Here is a 13,977-nt window from a genome sequence, read left to right as displayed (position 1 = left end):
AATATATCAACCTGTGGAGGCACGTTTCACATGGAAACTGAACAGTGTACTACCAATATCTGCTTGGAGCTGTGGCTTATCTTCTCATCTTAACCATGCCCTGAGATGAGTGGGGATTTTAAGTCTTGATTAAGGCCCTTTAGTCCTTTCTGAGTGTCCTATCTGGAGATCAGTAAGATATTTTACCCCGTTTTCTTCTAGAAACTTTACAGTCATTACACTTTAGTCTGTGGTCCATTTCAAATTTGATTCTAAGATTAAGTTTTTAACATACATATTTTCTGTATATGGCACATCCCTCCGTACACTATTTGGTTTACTTGGTAACTAACTCTGTTAGATGTTTAGGGCAATGCTCAACGGGTAGGGACAGTTGAAGTCAGTAATACACCATTCTCAGTACCTGACAGACAGACAGATAAAAACAACTGGTCATGGACATGACCTCATTGCCATAATCAAAACATTACATCAGCGAATGAAGGGCGTGAGTTTGACTACATCACAGATGCAGTTCAGTGCTCACAGGACATCTGCTCAAACACAATGCTAGCCATGAAATGTCTCCACAAGGCTTAAAAGATTAAAATCATATACTGCTAGGGCACAGTAGAAAGAAGCCTTGTATAATGAAATATAGTTATGTGTTTATAAATGTATTTACATAATAATAAAAAGGAAATCTCTAAATGTGTAATAATTAAGCCTAACTTTTCTTGGTATACCATGGGTCAAAGGACTAAAAGGGAAAGTCCCGCATTCCCACCTGTGGCTTACAGACATGGCGGTGTGTGAAACTACAACGGACTGGACGGGACTTGAGCCAGCCCAACTCCTTTCTGACCAGCTTCACCCCAGGCCCTTGCCTGGTGCGATCCTTCTCGGTGTCATTGCCAGCCCTGAGTCCGGGGGCTCATTCACAGCCTTGGGGAATGCTGTGTGCTCTTCACTCCTGCAGAAAATGCCACAGTACAGACCTGTTTCCTCTCAAAAAGTTGTTTAGAAAATGTCCTTCACGTTTCTAGTCCGGGCATTCTTTGAGTAGCTTACCCAAAGGGTCTTCCATGGAGACATCAAGAGTGTCTTCCCCGTGTTCAGACAGGTCTGAGAGAGCATTTGGAAACAACACGGTCCATTTCTGTAACGTTAGCGATTGCTGCTAACAACTGTGACATGTCGCGGTACCTAGACTTCTCCCCTCAGAGTAGTCAGTCTGTTTGATTTTACAGAGAAGCCCCTAACTACAGAGTCCATCGGCTTTGTGGACACTTAATGCGGAACAAATATCTCTTTGAACTCATTCTGTAGTTAGTTGAGTGGGCTTAGAGTCTCTAAGAAGTCGGGCTTGTCCACAGCTCCCATAAAGGTTTGTGCTGAGCAAGTTCAACTGCCCAGAAGGGCCCTTCCAGAACACCCCAGCACTTTTCTATGCAGACACTGGCGGGCCTTTTCCTATCACCATGGCCCACAGTGTGATGCTCCACAGCGCCACCCATCCAGATCAGGCACCTGGCAGAGGCTGGCTAGGCTCTCTCCAGCATGGCTTGGGGCTTTAGGAAGTTAGTTGTGCAGGGACTCAAGTCCGGAAAAACAAGAGCCTCCTGGCGACAGGCAAGCTGTAAAACGGCCTGGAGAGGTGGTGAGCTGAGGTCACTGTTGGTCTGGATTTCTAGCTCCTGTACTTGGAGGGACTAGGAGCAGCTGACGCCGACCAGCCCGGACGGCCTAGGCAGGCGGGCGCGGCTCAGGGAGGGTGGATACTCCACGTCGGATGGATTGTCCTCCTGGTGTCAGGAGGGGAGGACTGCAAGGAGCACTGGATGCTGGGGTCATGGTGGGTGTAATATCTGCTCTGCACCCCCTCCCTGCCCATGGTACCCAAGATGGGAGAGGTGGACAGGAAGAGGCAGAGGATGCTTGAGTCACGATGGGTGTGGTATCCGCTCTGTGCCCCCTGCCCATGGGACCCAAGAAGGGAGAGTCGGGCAGGGAGAGAAGGGTCAAAAGTGGGGTGAAGTGCAATTCAGCGCCCCCTGCCCACAGGAGCCCAGATCGGGGATCTGCAGGGAGCAGCAGATGCTGGGGTCACGATGGGTGGAGTGTAAAAGTGTCTTGTGTTTCCCGCCCGCGCCAGCGCAGCTCCCGGAGTCCCATAGAGGGCGGATGCTCCGGAGGCGCTCACTCTGGCCCCGCGCCACTCCCCTAAGTGATCAAGCGTCTGAGGGGAAAAAAAGCGCCCACTCCGAGGCACTGCGAGCCGGTGCCCTGCTCGTGCCTTCTCGACCCGGGAGCGCCTGGCAGGCAGCATCTCTCCCACGCGCCCAGCGGCGATGGGCATTGGGCTGGGGGCGGGGCGGAGCGGGGCGGGGAGGGTTGGGGGGGGGGGCAGGTGGCCACGTGGCCTCGCAGGAATGCGCGGGCGCGAGGGCCGGGCGCGTCCCAGGAACGGGCAGGGACGCTGGCCAGTGGGCACCAGGCACGGCCCGCTCTGGCCAATCACGGCGAGGTGGGCGGGGCTTCCCCCGGAGGGCGGGGTGGGAGCGCATCGCGGGCGGGGCGCGCGCGGAGGGCGCCGGACAACTAGCGGACGCAGACGGCGGATGGCGCCCGGCCCCTCGGTGAGTGAGCACGGCGACCCCCTCCTCGCTCCCCAGGCCGCTTGCGCGGGCTGCTTCTTTGCTTTAAAAGTTGCACTTTTGCCCAGCTCCCCAAAGTAGCTAAACCCCACCCAGGGGTTGCGGGACCAGCGCGCACAGTGACACAGATGGCAGCGAATAGCCAACCCCCGCTCCCCGTGTCCCCTCCCTCCCCCACCAGTTCATCCGCTGTCCCTGGCACAGGACAGCAAGGAACTCCCAACTTCAGTTTTAGTTGCCCCCAAACCCGGTCGGTATTCCTCTCTCTGGGCCCATCAGCCCCTACACCCCCACCAGACTTAGCAGTGTCTCTAGACTCAGGGCAGCAAGAAGCACCCCCAAATGTGCAGGTGGCCCCTAGACACAGACAGAAGCAGGCGGTCTCTCAACATTGAGGTGGCCCCAGGCATGGGTAAGGCATCCTGCAGCCCTCTATGTCAGCGGGTATCGCTAGACACAAGGCCATGAGAAGCCCCCCAACGTCGATGGGTGTCCCTAGACACAGAGCAGTGAGCAGCCGCCTAACTTCAGGGAATGCCTTCCCTAGACACAGACAGCAGTCACTAGCCCCTAGCATCATGGATGCCCCGTAGCCTCAGGAGAAAGCCCTAAGGCATGTGCAACAGTGACTTGCAGTCTCTGGGCTGGAGATTTGGGGTGAATTCACGGGGCGCTGGAATTGCCTGGGAAATGTCAGATTGGGGCGTTTGAATGGAGATGCTTAGGATCCTGATGTCCCCTTTAGGGTGAAGGTGACTGCTGTTTTTTGTTTGTTTGTTTGTTTTTAATTTTTTTTTTATTTGCCACCCACCATTGCTCAATAATCAAGATCTTGATCTTGGTCTGATGTGCAGTAAATAAAAGCAGGTGTCTGGGCCCGGGACACTCTGTGGGACCCCATGTTTTGAATGCAGAAGGATGTTTGGGCTTTAATGAGTATGTCAGTTCCTAGAGGGCAGGAGACTGTGTTTGGTGTGGACTCCAATGCAGGGTGCGTCTCAGTTACAGCTTACTAGTCAGTCTGTGTTGGCACTTAAGTTGAGGCTAGCCTGGGCTACAACAGTGAGACCTTTCATATAAACAAGGAGGCAGGGCTGGGGTGTGGCTCAGAGGCAGAACACTTGCCTGGCAGGCAGCAGGCTGGCTTGGATCCTCACCCAGTAAGTGCCAAATAAATAAATAAATAAATAAATAAATAAATAAATAAATAAATAAATAAATGCATAGATAAAGTTTCGAAGGCTTAAATGAGAATGCCTCCCACAAGTGCAGACCCTTGGCTTCTTAGTTCCTAGTTGGTGGGGCTGTTTGGGGTGGGTTTGCGGGGCCTTGAAGGAGGAAGTATGTCCTTTGAGGTTTCAAAGCCACGCACCATTCGGGATGTATTCTCTTTTGCTGTATGCTTGTATGCGAGTAGCTCCAGGAGTGAGCTCGCTCTCAGCTTTCTCCTCTAGCCGCCACACCTGCGGCCATTGCTCCCCTCAGTGATGATGATGGACTTGCATCCCTTAGGAACCACATGGACCTTTCCTTCTATACCACAGCAATAACAAAGTAACTAATAACATACATATCTCGAATCTCCGTTTTACCAAAAAAATAACTTTTATCAGAAAAGATTACTGAGGGTTATACTTAGTATCTTTAGATGCGTACCACTCCTTTCCAGCTCCAACTGGGCTTCCTCTCATTTCATTGGCTTCAGTATCAAACACAAGTTACAACCTTGTGGGAAGTCACTGTCCAGAGTTAGACAGTGAGTAGTTCATGGCTTCTCAGAGGGAAGAGTTGCTGTGTTGGGTGACGCCCGTCATTTCTTAGCTTCACCATACAGCCCAGTTATTGACAGAGGAGTTTTAGCTACTGAGGGGTGAGGTAAAGCCGGTTACTGGAAATGACTGTTGGTTTTTGAGGAGTTTGGATTAGAACCATGTCATCATGCTCGCACATGCTCTATTACTACACACCGCGGCCCTCTTTATCTCTTAGCGTTTGGTTCCTCTAGATTCATCGAAGGTATTTATCAAAACACGCCTTGGTGTTTTGATGTGCTGCTGCTTCTGGTGAGTCTGGGAGCAAGGGCTGGCAGTTCTAAAGGGTGGGGAGAGCTGTGTGCCTGGGCCCTAGGTTACCTGATGGAGTCACTACAAGCCCTGCGGCTGTCCACTCTTGGCTTGGTACTGCTCCCGTGTGAAGTCGCTGGGAGGCAATGTGTATAAAAAAACCCGCTCAATACCAGGAAGTGTTCCGTGTTCACCAGAGACAAGTGAAAATGCAGCGACTGTGGCTGTTGTCGTCTGTAGATAACAGCATAAGCCATTTTCATAATTGAAAGAAGCCCCTGTTGTACAATACGTCATTCTTTAATTGCACGACTCAGAATAGTAAGTACACAATGGAAGGTTGTGTCTGGAGCTAGGCAGAGCGTATTGCTATTCATTCCTGAGTACAGTTTGCTTGGGTGGAGAGAGGTAAATAGGCAAGGCTGGGTTAGACAGAGTGGGATGCACCGTTAATTATCGTTGGGGCAGAGCTACAAGTCTTATTAGCTGTGCTCTCTGGAGACGTGAGTTGGGGACAGTACATTGGGGTGGGTGTTCTAGGACCGACAGCTTGGAAGGGTCTGAAATGAATTGAGAACTGGTGTCAGGTGATCCGTGAGTATATCTGTGGACAGGTAGCAAGGTATTGGCCTTGACTGTGCACAGGACCAGGGCTGCAGCTTCTGGAGACGGGCAACAAGTATAGGAACATGCGGCGTACAGTGTACCTTACAAAGGTCCTGCCATCAGCCCCTTACCTGAGTGCACCCCCTTCAGGGTCTTCTGCCTGACCCCACTGACCTGGCCTCCCGTGGGGGCGGGGCCTGGATGCTGACTTTTGCCTCTTTCTATGTGTGAATTTTGAAATCTTGATTATGAAACAAAACAGTAATTTTTCATAGTGCTGTGGTCGACCTCTCTCCACCTTTGCCATTTTTTGCTTTTCCTTGTCACGTTAATGTACACCTACTAGCAGAAAGTGGTGTCTCTGGGCTGTTCCATTTTTTACAAGACAATGGGGAAGAGGTAAAATGTTTTTCAAAAGTTGTTAGGTTTAATGTGTTCACCTTCCCTATGCCACCGTCTGATATGGGAAGTGATTTGGGCTGTAAAATACAACACGAAAAACTGTGTAAAACCAGGTACATATTCACATCGCAGGACTGGGGCGGCCGAGGCAGGAGGATGTTGAGTTTGAGCTTAGCTCTGGCTGCATACCAAGACTTTGCAGTCCAACGTAGAACTGTGACAGTCATATGAAGGATCTTGTAGGGGAGCCATGGACAAGTGTGCCTAGTGGGTAGAATGTGGCTCTTGCTCACGGCTATGGCCTGGCTTAGGCAGTGTCCTGCAGAGGAATGTGGTGCTGGTTGGCCCAGGCCAGGCTGCAGTCCCCAGCAAGGGCAGACAAGTGGATCTGAGCTGCGACAATAGGGGCAGAAGCAGCCGAAGCCCTGGACCTGTCCATGCCTCGCTGCAGAGAACTGGCTCTAACCACTGGGCTGCTCTCCTGAAGGTGTGGGCAGCTTTAGACACTGAGGTCTGTTTTTCATTGTGGGCGTGGCTGGTGGGTGTTTTCGACCTTCCCCTGACCCTGTGACACTTTTTTTGCAGTGCTGGGGATTGAACCCAGGGGCCTTGCACATGCTGGGTGGGTGTCCTACCACCTCGCCACAGCTCCATCCTGATGTCGTTTCTTTTTAAAGACAGCTTTGTGGACATTGCCTGGAGATACAGCACTGAAGAGAAAGCTCTAGAGTCCTGTCCGGATGATGTCTGAGCTGGTGTCGTGTCTTGCTGGTGTGGATAAGTGAGGCTGTATAGGAAGTCGGGGTAGCGGCTCACATGTTGAATGCAAGCATCCGTGCGGTAGAGACGGGAGGGTCACTTCAAATTTGAGGCCAGCGGAACTGTTAGTGAATTCTAGTACAGGCTGGGCTACAGCGTGAAACCCTTTTCTTTCTCTCTGTTTTCTTTCTTTCTTTTTTTTTTTTTTTCCGAGATAGGGTTTCTCTGTGTAGCTTTGCGCCTTTCCTGGATCTCACTCTGTAGCCCAGGCTGACCTTGACCTCACAGAGATCCACCTGCCTCTGCCTCCCGAGTGCTGGGATTAAAGGTGTGCGCCACCACTGCCCAGCCTATGAAACCCTTTTTGAAATAAACAAAACAAAATAAAAGAAGGAGAAAAGACATGGGAGAGACCAAGGAAACAAATGTATATGTTTGGGTTTTTTGATTGGTTGGTTTCAGTGCTAAGGCTTGTGCTAGCTGGCCAGGTCCTTTGCTTACTTACTGTTCCATTCTATTTATTTGGTCTTTTTTTTTTTTTTTTTTTTTTAAAAGGAAAACGGAATCATGATTTCAGTTTGGTTTCTGGCTTTCTTTAACGAATTTAAAAATAATGAAGTACTTTTTGGTGCTCATCTTATTAGTTGTAAGCTCAGGATTAGAGGCCCAGTCTTTGGAGAGGATAAACCGTCTGGTACCGGCATGGTGAGGCAGCGGGCTGACCCGTAAGGCCAGGGCTTGTGTCATACAGTGGTGTTTCCACTTGGGCCCTGATGGTGAGGACCAAGTGTGGACTGTCCAGAGGATTTCATAGTCCAGCGACTCCATGTCTGAAGGCCTGGGTTTGTGTATGAGAACCCATGGAGTGTGTCATCGCAGTGTGTGGGCCCAAGTCTGGCTGGGTCAGGGGGTCACGTGGGTGGGGTGCTGTTGAGGCCCTGCAGAGAGGAGCCTTTCTGTGTGGGCTTGGCCAGTTTGCTTCTTGGCACTGGCCTGCCTTCTGGCTTCAGAAGGGACAAGAATATTGATGCTTTGCTCCGAAGCTCTTGACTCAGTGGGGTGGGGGGTGGAAGCAGCCCATGGTGAGCGGAGTCACAGAGCTCAGGTGGGCACCACCAGCTGCATCAGAGAAACAGAGGGGCAGAGCTCAGGTGGGCACCGCCAGCTCCATCAGAGAAACAGAGGGGCAGAGCTCAGGTGGGCACCGCCAGCTCCATCAGAGAAACAGAGGACCACAGCTCAGGTGGGCATGCCAGGTGCATCAGAGAAAGAGAGGGGCAAAGCTCAGCTGGGCACCGCCAGCTCCATCAGAGAAACGGGCAGAACTCAGGTGGGCACCGCCAGCTGCACCAGAGAAACAGAGGGGCAGAGCTCAGGTGGGCACCGCCAGCTCCATCAGAGAAACAGAGGGCCAGAGCTCAGGTGGGCATGCCAGCTCCATCAGAGAAACAGAGGGGCAGAGCTCAGGTGGGCATGCCAGCTCCATCAGAGAAACCGAGGGGCAGAGCTCAGGTGGGCACTGCCAGCTGCATCAGAGAAACCGAGGGGCAGAGCTCAGGTGGGCACCGCCAGCTGCACCAGAGAAATGGAGGGGCAGAGCTCAGGTGGGCATGCCAGGTGCATCAGTCAGAGCCAAAGACTGAACTCTCCCATTTGCTTCTGAGGATGTCAGAGGGACACAGCTAGTCTCCACTGACAGCCCAGAGCCGAGGATCTGAAGTGGAAGAATGCAGGGAAGCCTGGGGCCCTGGCCCGGACGGGGCGGGCCCTCTGCTTTTTAGGATGGAGTCTAGACATGCAGGCTTTGGATGACCTCACGGGAAGGCATGAAAGGGGCAGTGTTTTGCCAGGCAGCGCAAGCGATTGGGAAACTAATCATAGGTACTCGAAGCGGGGAAGGGAGGTTTGTCTTCCAGGATGTGCGGTCTCCTCAGTGATTCTCGGTGGAGGTGGGAGGGCTGTTTCTGAGAAAGAGTCTCTTCCGCCCTCCATTGTGTCTAGACAGAAGGTCAGCAGAGGGTGGGACGTGCGGTGAGGCCCACAGGGAAGAGGAGGAAGCCGCCTGAATTTACCTGTTGTCACCTTGGGAGGTTTTCAGTTCTGTACCACGTGCGTTTTGCAGATGGCTCACCCCACTGTCCTTGGTGAGCGTCTCTTCTTTTGATTAACCTTTTTCCATACAATAGATTCTGATCATGTTTTCCCCATCCCAGCCCCTCTCAGATCCTCCCCACCACCCTACCCACCCAACTTCATGTTTTTTCTCTCTCTTTAAAAAAAAGGGGGGGGGGGGAGAAAATCAAAACAAATAAGAAACCTGTAAGACCAAAAAAAAAAAAAAAAGGCAAAACAAAAAATAAAACAGAAAGCTAAAACAAACCAACCAACCATAGAGTTTGTTTGGTGTTGGCCAATTACTCCTGGGCACCGTGCCAAGCCTGGAGTGTGGTTGATACACCCAGTGACACTCTACTGGAAAAAACTGATTTTCCTTTTTGCCAGCAGGTATCAGTTGCAAATGGCTGCTTGGTTAGGTGTGGAACCCTGGGTTTACTTAGCCCTCTCAGGACCGGCTTGACCCTGTGCAGGCCTCTGTGAATTCATATGTGCACCAGCGTTGTTGTGTCTGGATGACGCTGTTTCCTTGGAGACAGTGACAGTTGTGGAGGTTGGAGTAATAACTCTGTAGGTAAGAGCAACCGAAAGCCAGGACGGGCGTTAAGCGGGTCTGTCCGTGTTTTCACAGGACTCTGCATTGACCCCGCAGGGGAGAAGCTGGAGGCAGGAAGGCCCATTCTGAGTTGGTCATAGTCACTGACCAGGTGTGGGTAGTGCTGGCCAATGGTCAGCCAGCTTTGGGAAGATGGGAAATTGAAACTACCTGTTTTGCTCATGGATCTGGACCCGGGTCTAAGAGAAAGAGGAGAATTGGGGGTGACCCCGGGGGGGGGGTTCTGTTTATTGAGAGAGGAAGACACCAGCAGGAGGTCAGGTGCCCAGGTTTGGATTTGAGCTGTCCGTTGGATGCCTCCCTGAGGCATGGGGTGGGTAGTTCCCTTCAATATCACAGTACTGCGTGGTCTTAGGCGTACAGCTGGTCCTGAAGCTGCAGGCTTGTGGAATCACTCTGGGCTTCAAAGAGTTAGAAGAAGGTGCAGAGAGAGTGTGGCACCCGGAGAGACCTCCCCAAGAGAAGTGTGCAGGAAGGGAGCCTGTTGATCCATAGAAGTAGGCCTCCGATGGCCAGGCTAGGAACAGGTTGCTGGTGGCTGCAGAGAGAGTGTCTGAATGCCGGCAGCTGGTTTGTGGAGAGAGGAGAGTGGAGAACGACCCTTCTCCTGAGGGCCCTACGGGAGAGACCACACGGCTTGTTCCCTCCACCTGGGCAGAAGGAACAGAGGAGGGGTATCCCAAGCGCCTTTACAGCGATACCTGCTTACGGATGGTGGTGCAGACCCCTGAGAGTCCCACTAGAGAGGACACACTCCTCTGCAGGATGCGGGGATGGGTGTCTTTGCTCCGCAGCTGAACTGGACAGGTGGGACAGGAACAGGATGCTCTTAATCCATACGGGGATCCCTAGACTCCTGCTAACAGCCACCAGGCGGGCAGGATTCCTCAGGCTGCACTTGAGTCTGAGTCAGCACAAACAATGGAGGAGAGTGGACATGACTACAGGGCCATCTGGAGGGTCACTTACGGCCTCACAGAGTCCAGCTAGGGTCTGAAGCTCAGCTTCGGCTCCACCACGTGATAGTCCTCCTGTCCTATCCTCAGTCATACAGACAGACGTCCCGGGGGTGCTGCTGTCCTCCCAGACCCTCTGCAGACCTCACCCCTGTACCATACCTGGATCCCTTCGTTCTGAAAGGCCCGCCATGTCCTGAACAGGAACTCCAGGCCGTCCACTCCCGAGTCACAGCAGCCACCCTCCCCCTTGATCATCAGCCTTCTCGGTCTGGTAGGTGCCTTCCCACAGTGCTGGGCGGCTCAGTTCTAGAGAGCTATGTCCGTCCCCGGCTCGGGCAGCACTGGCCACCCGTCCTCACTGTCTCTCCTTCCATTAAGGAAGTCTTAGTTGGGCCCGGTGGACCTGAGCCTCTCTAGAGAGGAAGTCTCCAAGCACGTGAGAACCAGGACACCCTCTCTTCCTTGCTGGCGTCCCAACACGTTAGGTGTAGAAACAGACCACAACCCCGGATAGTTTCAAAAGTTTGAAGAATTGTATGTGTGAAATCACTGGGCATCCCCATGGTCAGCAGCGACTTGGGGGAGTTTTCTTTGTCCCCCCTGCTCCCCGTCTTATCCTCCCTCTGCTCGTTTGGGATGGTTTGCTTTGAATCCTGGCTTATTCCCTGGTCAGGTCATGAACTTCCCATTTCAGTTCTCTACCTTCCTGGACTAGGCCTGCCTGGGGCATTACAGGCCATGGATAACCAAGGGCTGATACACACCGTTCTAAGGGCCTCACAAGAATGCCAGAGAAAGGCTTGTCCACAGAGGCTACCCAAGCAGCCTGCGTGGGCACAGACGGTCAGTTCAGATGGTCAGCGCTCCTCTGGCGCCTGCTCGCTTCTGCAAGAGACATTCTGCTCTGTTGTTCTTCTGAGCGTAATGTCATCCGGTCTCCCGAAGAACATTTGCAAAGGCATTACCCAGTCAACGTGAAATTATAACTGCATAGACATTTAGATGACAACATACAGTCTGGGTTTTTGTTTATATGACATGAGTCTTTGAGGCATTATTGGTTTGTGTCATCTGTGGTCGCAATCCGGGCATGCCTTGGGGCGCCCAGGCCGCCAGCCAGGCTCCAAGGGAAGGTACTCTTTGATGGTAAAGCACCATCCTGGCGTGGTGACCTTCAAGTTCAATAGGCTCTGGCCTGGATGCCTCCTCCTTCCTGACTCCCACCTCTGCTGGGAGCCTCTGGGGACTGTGTGCAGAACGTACATTGCTGAGTTCAACGAAGGAGGTGATGCAGGCCAGCCAGCAGCACGGTCCGGGTGCGTGGCTGGGGCTCTGCTTGCTGCCCGTCATTCTCTGTCCTCTTGGATTCGGGTTCTTGTGAGGGCCGGAGGGATCAGGCAGGTGGATGCAGTGGGTCTCTGAGCTGACCTGGACTGTTTGGAGTTTGAATGGTACATGCGGTAACATGGCTGGCTGAGTCCTGAAGGATATATGTTCAAGAGCCATCCCTGGAAGCTGGGCCAGGACGTCCCGGGAGCACAGTGTCTGCAGAGGCCTGAGGCAGCCTTGGGGGGGGGGGGGTTCTTTGCATAGACTGCAGCAGTAAAGACACAGGCTGGCAGGGAGCCCTCCAGGTGCATTCATTGGTCATCGACTTTCTCCGGCATGCTGAGGCTGTCTCCTCAGGCTTACACCGGACCAGGCCCACCAGCTGCGCCCCTCTAGCTATGGCCTACCTAACCTTCACCCCCATCTCAGCGGGAGCCTCCGCAATGTCCGCTTCACCTGGAGCATGTCCAGAGTTGTGTCTCAGCCTGTGAATAGGGCTTTGTTCTTAGGGATTACTTAACACAATATTTCATGTCAACAAGTCCAGGTGAGTTCCTGCCTGCATTAGCCATGGACTCAGTCAGGCTGGGAGCAGAGAAGGGCAGAGAGGCTGAGGCAGTGTGAGCATTCCCGGGAGCGCCGCCGTTTGCAAGACAAGAGAAGGGATTAAGTGGAAAGCACCTGGCTGGGTCAGTGGGCAGTGCCAGCCATGTGAGTGGGCGGTGCAGATGGCTGGGTTAGCAGACTAGACTGTGCTGGCTGGGTCACTGGCTGGCACCAGCTGGTCAGTACTGGTCAGAGTGCTGATGGCTGGGTCACTGGCGGGGTCAGTGGGCAGTGCTGATGGGGTCACTGGCTGGGTCAGTGGGCAGTGTTGATGGGGTCACTGGCTGGGTCAGTGGGCAGTGTTGCTGGCAGGGTCACTTACTGGGCCAGTGGGCAGTGCTGATGGCGGGGTCACTGGCAGGGTCAGTGGGCAGTGCTGGTGAGCACAGAGACGCACAAAGCCAATGCAGGGTGGCTTTGCTTTCCTCTAGAGCCCCCGGGCACTGCCGCCTGCTCTGGTTTCTAGCTGGCCTCTGTTTCTTACTGGCGCTAAGCGATGCCGTCAGCCTGGGTTTATCTCATGACACTGTCAGGTGCCCAGTGGCCACGCACGCCTCTTTGGTCCCGGTCTTTCTGGACTGTAAAGCGTTCGAAAGTACCTACTGATTGCCCTCATCTGCTCCACAAGGGCATGAGGCCCGGGAAAGGCGTGTCCCAGGGCCGGATCTGCGTTCACAGAACACAGCTCATCGGTGTCCATTCTTTCATGAGACCGGCTGAGTCCTCAGCAGCCCGAGTCCTCAGAACCCTAGACCTGTTTTGGCTCCCGGAATAAAGGCAAGGACGAGGTCACGTGAGCTCCAGGAGATGGGGCGGTGTTCGTTCCAAGCAGCCACGTCCTCCTCTTGGGGAGGTGGCGTGGAAGTGGTCAGCGTCCCTCTCCCAGGGAGTCTCACACAGCTGTGTGTCCTTTGCTTCCTGTGGTTTCTCACCACTTACCAGGAAGAAGCCCTTCCAGAAACCCCTTTGTTCTTACTGTTGAAACCCTCGGATGTCCAGCCAATACCAGGCAGGTTGATGGGTGGAGGAGGGTCAGCACGGGATCGGGGACATCAGTCACAGGTGTTGCCTAGCAACGCAGCACTGTGCACGTGTGGACCCGGCCAGGGCGCCTCACACTGAGACGTGCACTTACCACATGCATGGGGTGTCTCACCTACAGCCCCTCTGAGAGAGATTCTGTCACCTCGAATCTTGCCCAGGTCTTGTTGGCCGGCAGAGGGCTTTGCCTCTACCCTAGGCTCTGGACCTTCAGGCTCTACACCAAACACTCGCCCTCATTATAGCCCTGGTGTATCTTGCAGATCCTCAAGCTCTAGTGTCTTCATCGGAAATAACAGGGTCTGTTCTCAGAGCTGGGGTGCAGTTATACTCTCAGCGGTAAGTCCGTCAAGCCTGGCTGTGGCTCACCACATGTATGGCAGAGAGAGCCAACACCACAAGTGCTGTGTGGTGGTGGAATTTTGCGGGTTCCAGAGCTGAGACAGCAGGTGCCCACTGAAGAGGCCTAGCCACTCGGGTAGGCATCTAAGCGACTTCTAGTGCTCCTGAGGGTGAGATGGAGCCACATGGCCGTGCATGGGGGCAATGCAAGAGGCGTATAACAGAGAGCACATTCGAGCAAGGTTGGCAGGCAGGCAGGGGCTCTGTATACTGGCAGATGATGGGGCTTGGCATGGGCAGCCAACTCGTCTTCATGAGAACATGGTCTGGCTTACTGGAAGTGCCAAGGCCAACATCAAGCCTGCTAATTAGGGTGAAAGAATTCACTGGGCTGGTTTGGCATCTTAGATGTTGTGAGGTGCAAAGCTTTGCCTGCTCTCTTGCTCTCTCTCTTTGCCATTGGGCGGGAAGTATGTGGAGAGCCCGTGGCTGAAGAGGCAGGG

At 53.4% G+C, this 13,977-nt stretch overlaps 1 protein-coding gene across 9 annotated transcripts in view; it reads left to right on the top strand.

Annotated features, from left to right (window-relative positions):
* Positions 1 to 2,524: 2,524 nt before the first annotated feature.
* The window catches only part of Arhgef10 (Rho guanine nucleotide exchange factor 10), a 91,245-nt gene continuing 79,792 nt past the window's right edge, over positions 2,525 to 13,977 (top strand). For 2 of the 9 annotated variants that reach the window (XM_076553674.1, XM_076553671.1), the window contains exons 1-2: positions 2,561 to 2,618; positions 13,396 to 13,471. Coding sequence is in view for 2 of the 9 variants with exons in the window: in XM_042262943.2 (XP_042118877.2) it covers positions 2,601 to 2,618 (18 nt within the window). In the remaining 7 variants the exon portion in view is untranslated. Of the gene's footprint in view, positions 2,619 to 9,117; positions 9,156 to 13,395; positions 13,472 to 13,977 lie in introns of those variants that run through there. The other 7 variants (XM_076553675.1, XM_076553672.1, XM_076553673.1 and 4 more) reach the window with 4 other exon arrangements.

This window comes from Peromyscus maniculatus, chromosome 17, assembly GCF_049852395.1.
Source record: "Peromyscus maniculatus bairdii isolate BWxNUB_F1_BW_parent chromosome 17, HU_Pman_BW_mat_3.1, whole genome shotgun sequence".
NCBI lineage: Eukaryota > Metazoa > Chordata > Mammalia > Rodentia > Cricetidae > Peromyscus > Peromyscus maniculatus.
The sequence above is the reverse complement of the archived record's forward strand: the minus strand, read 5'-3'. Positions and strand labels throughout refer to the sequence as shown.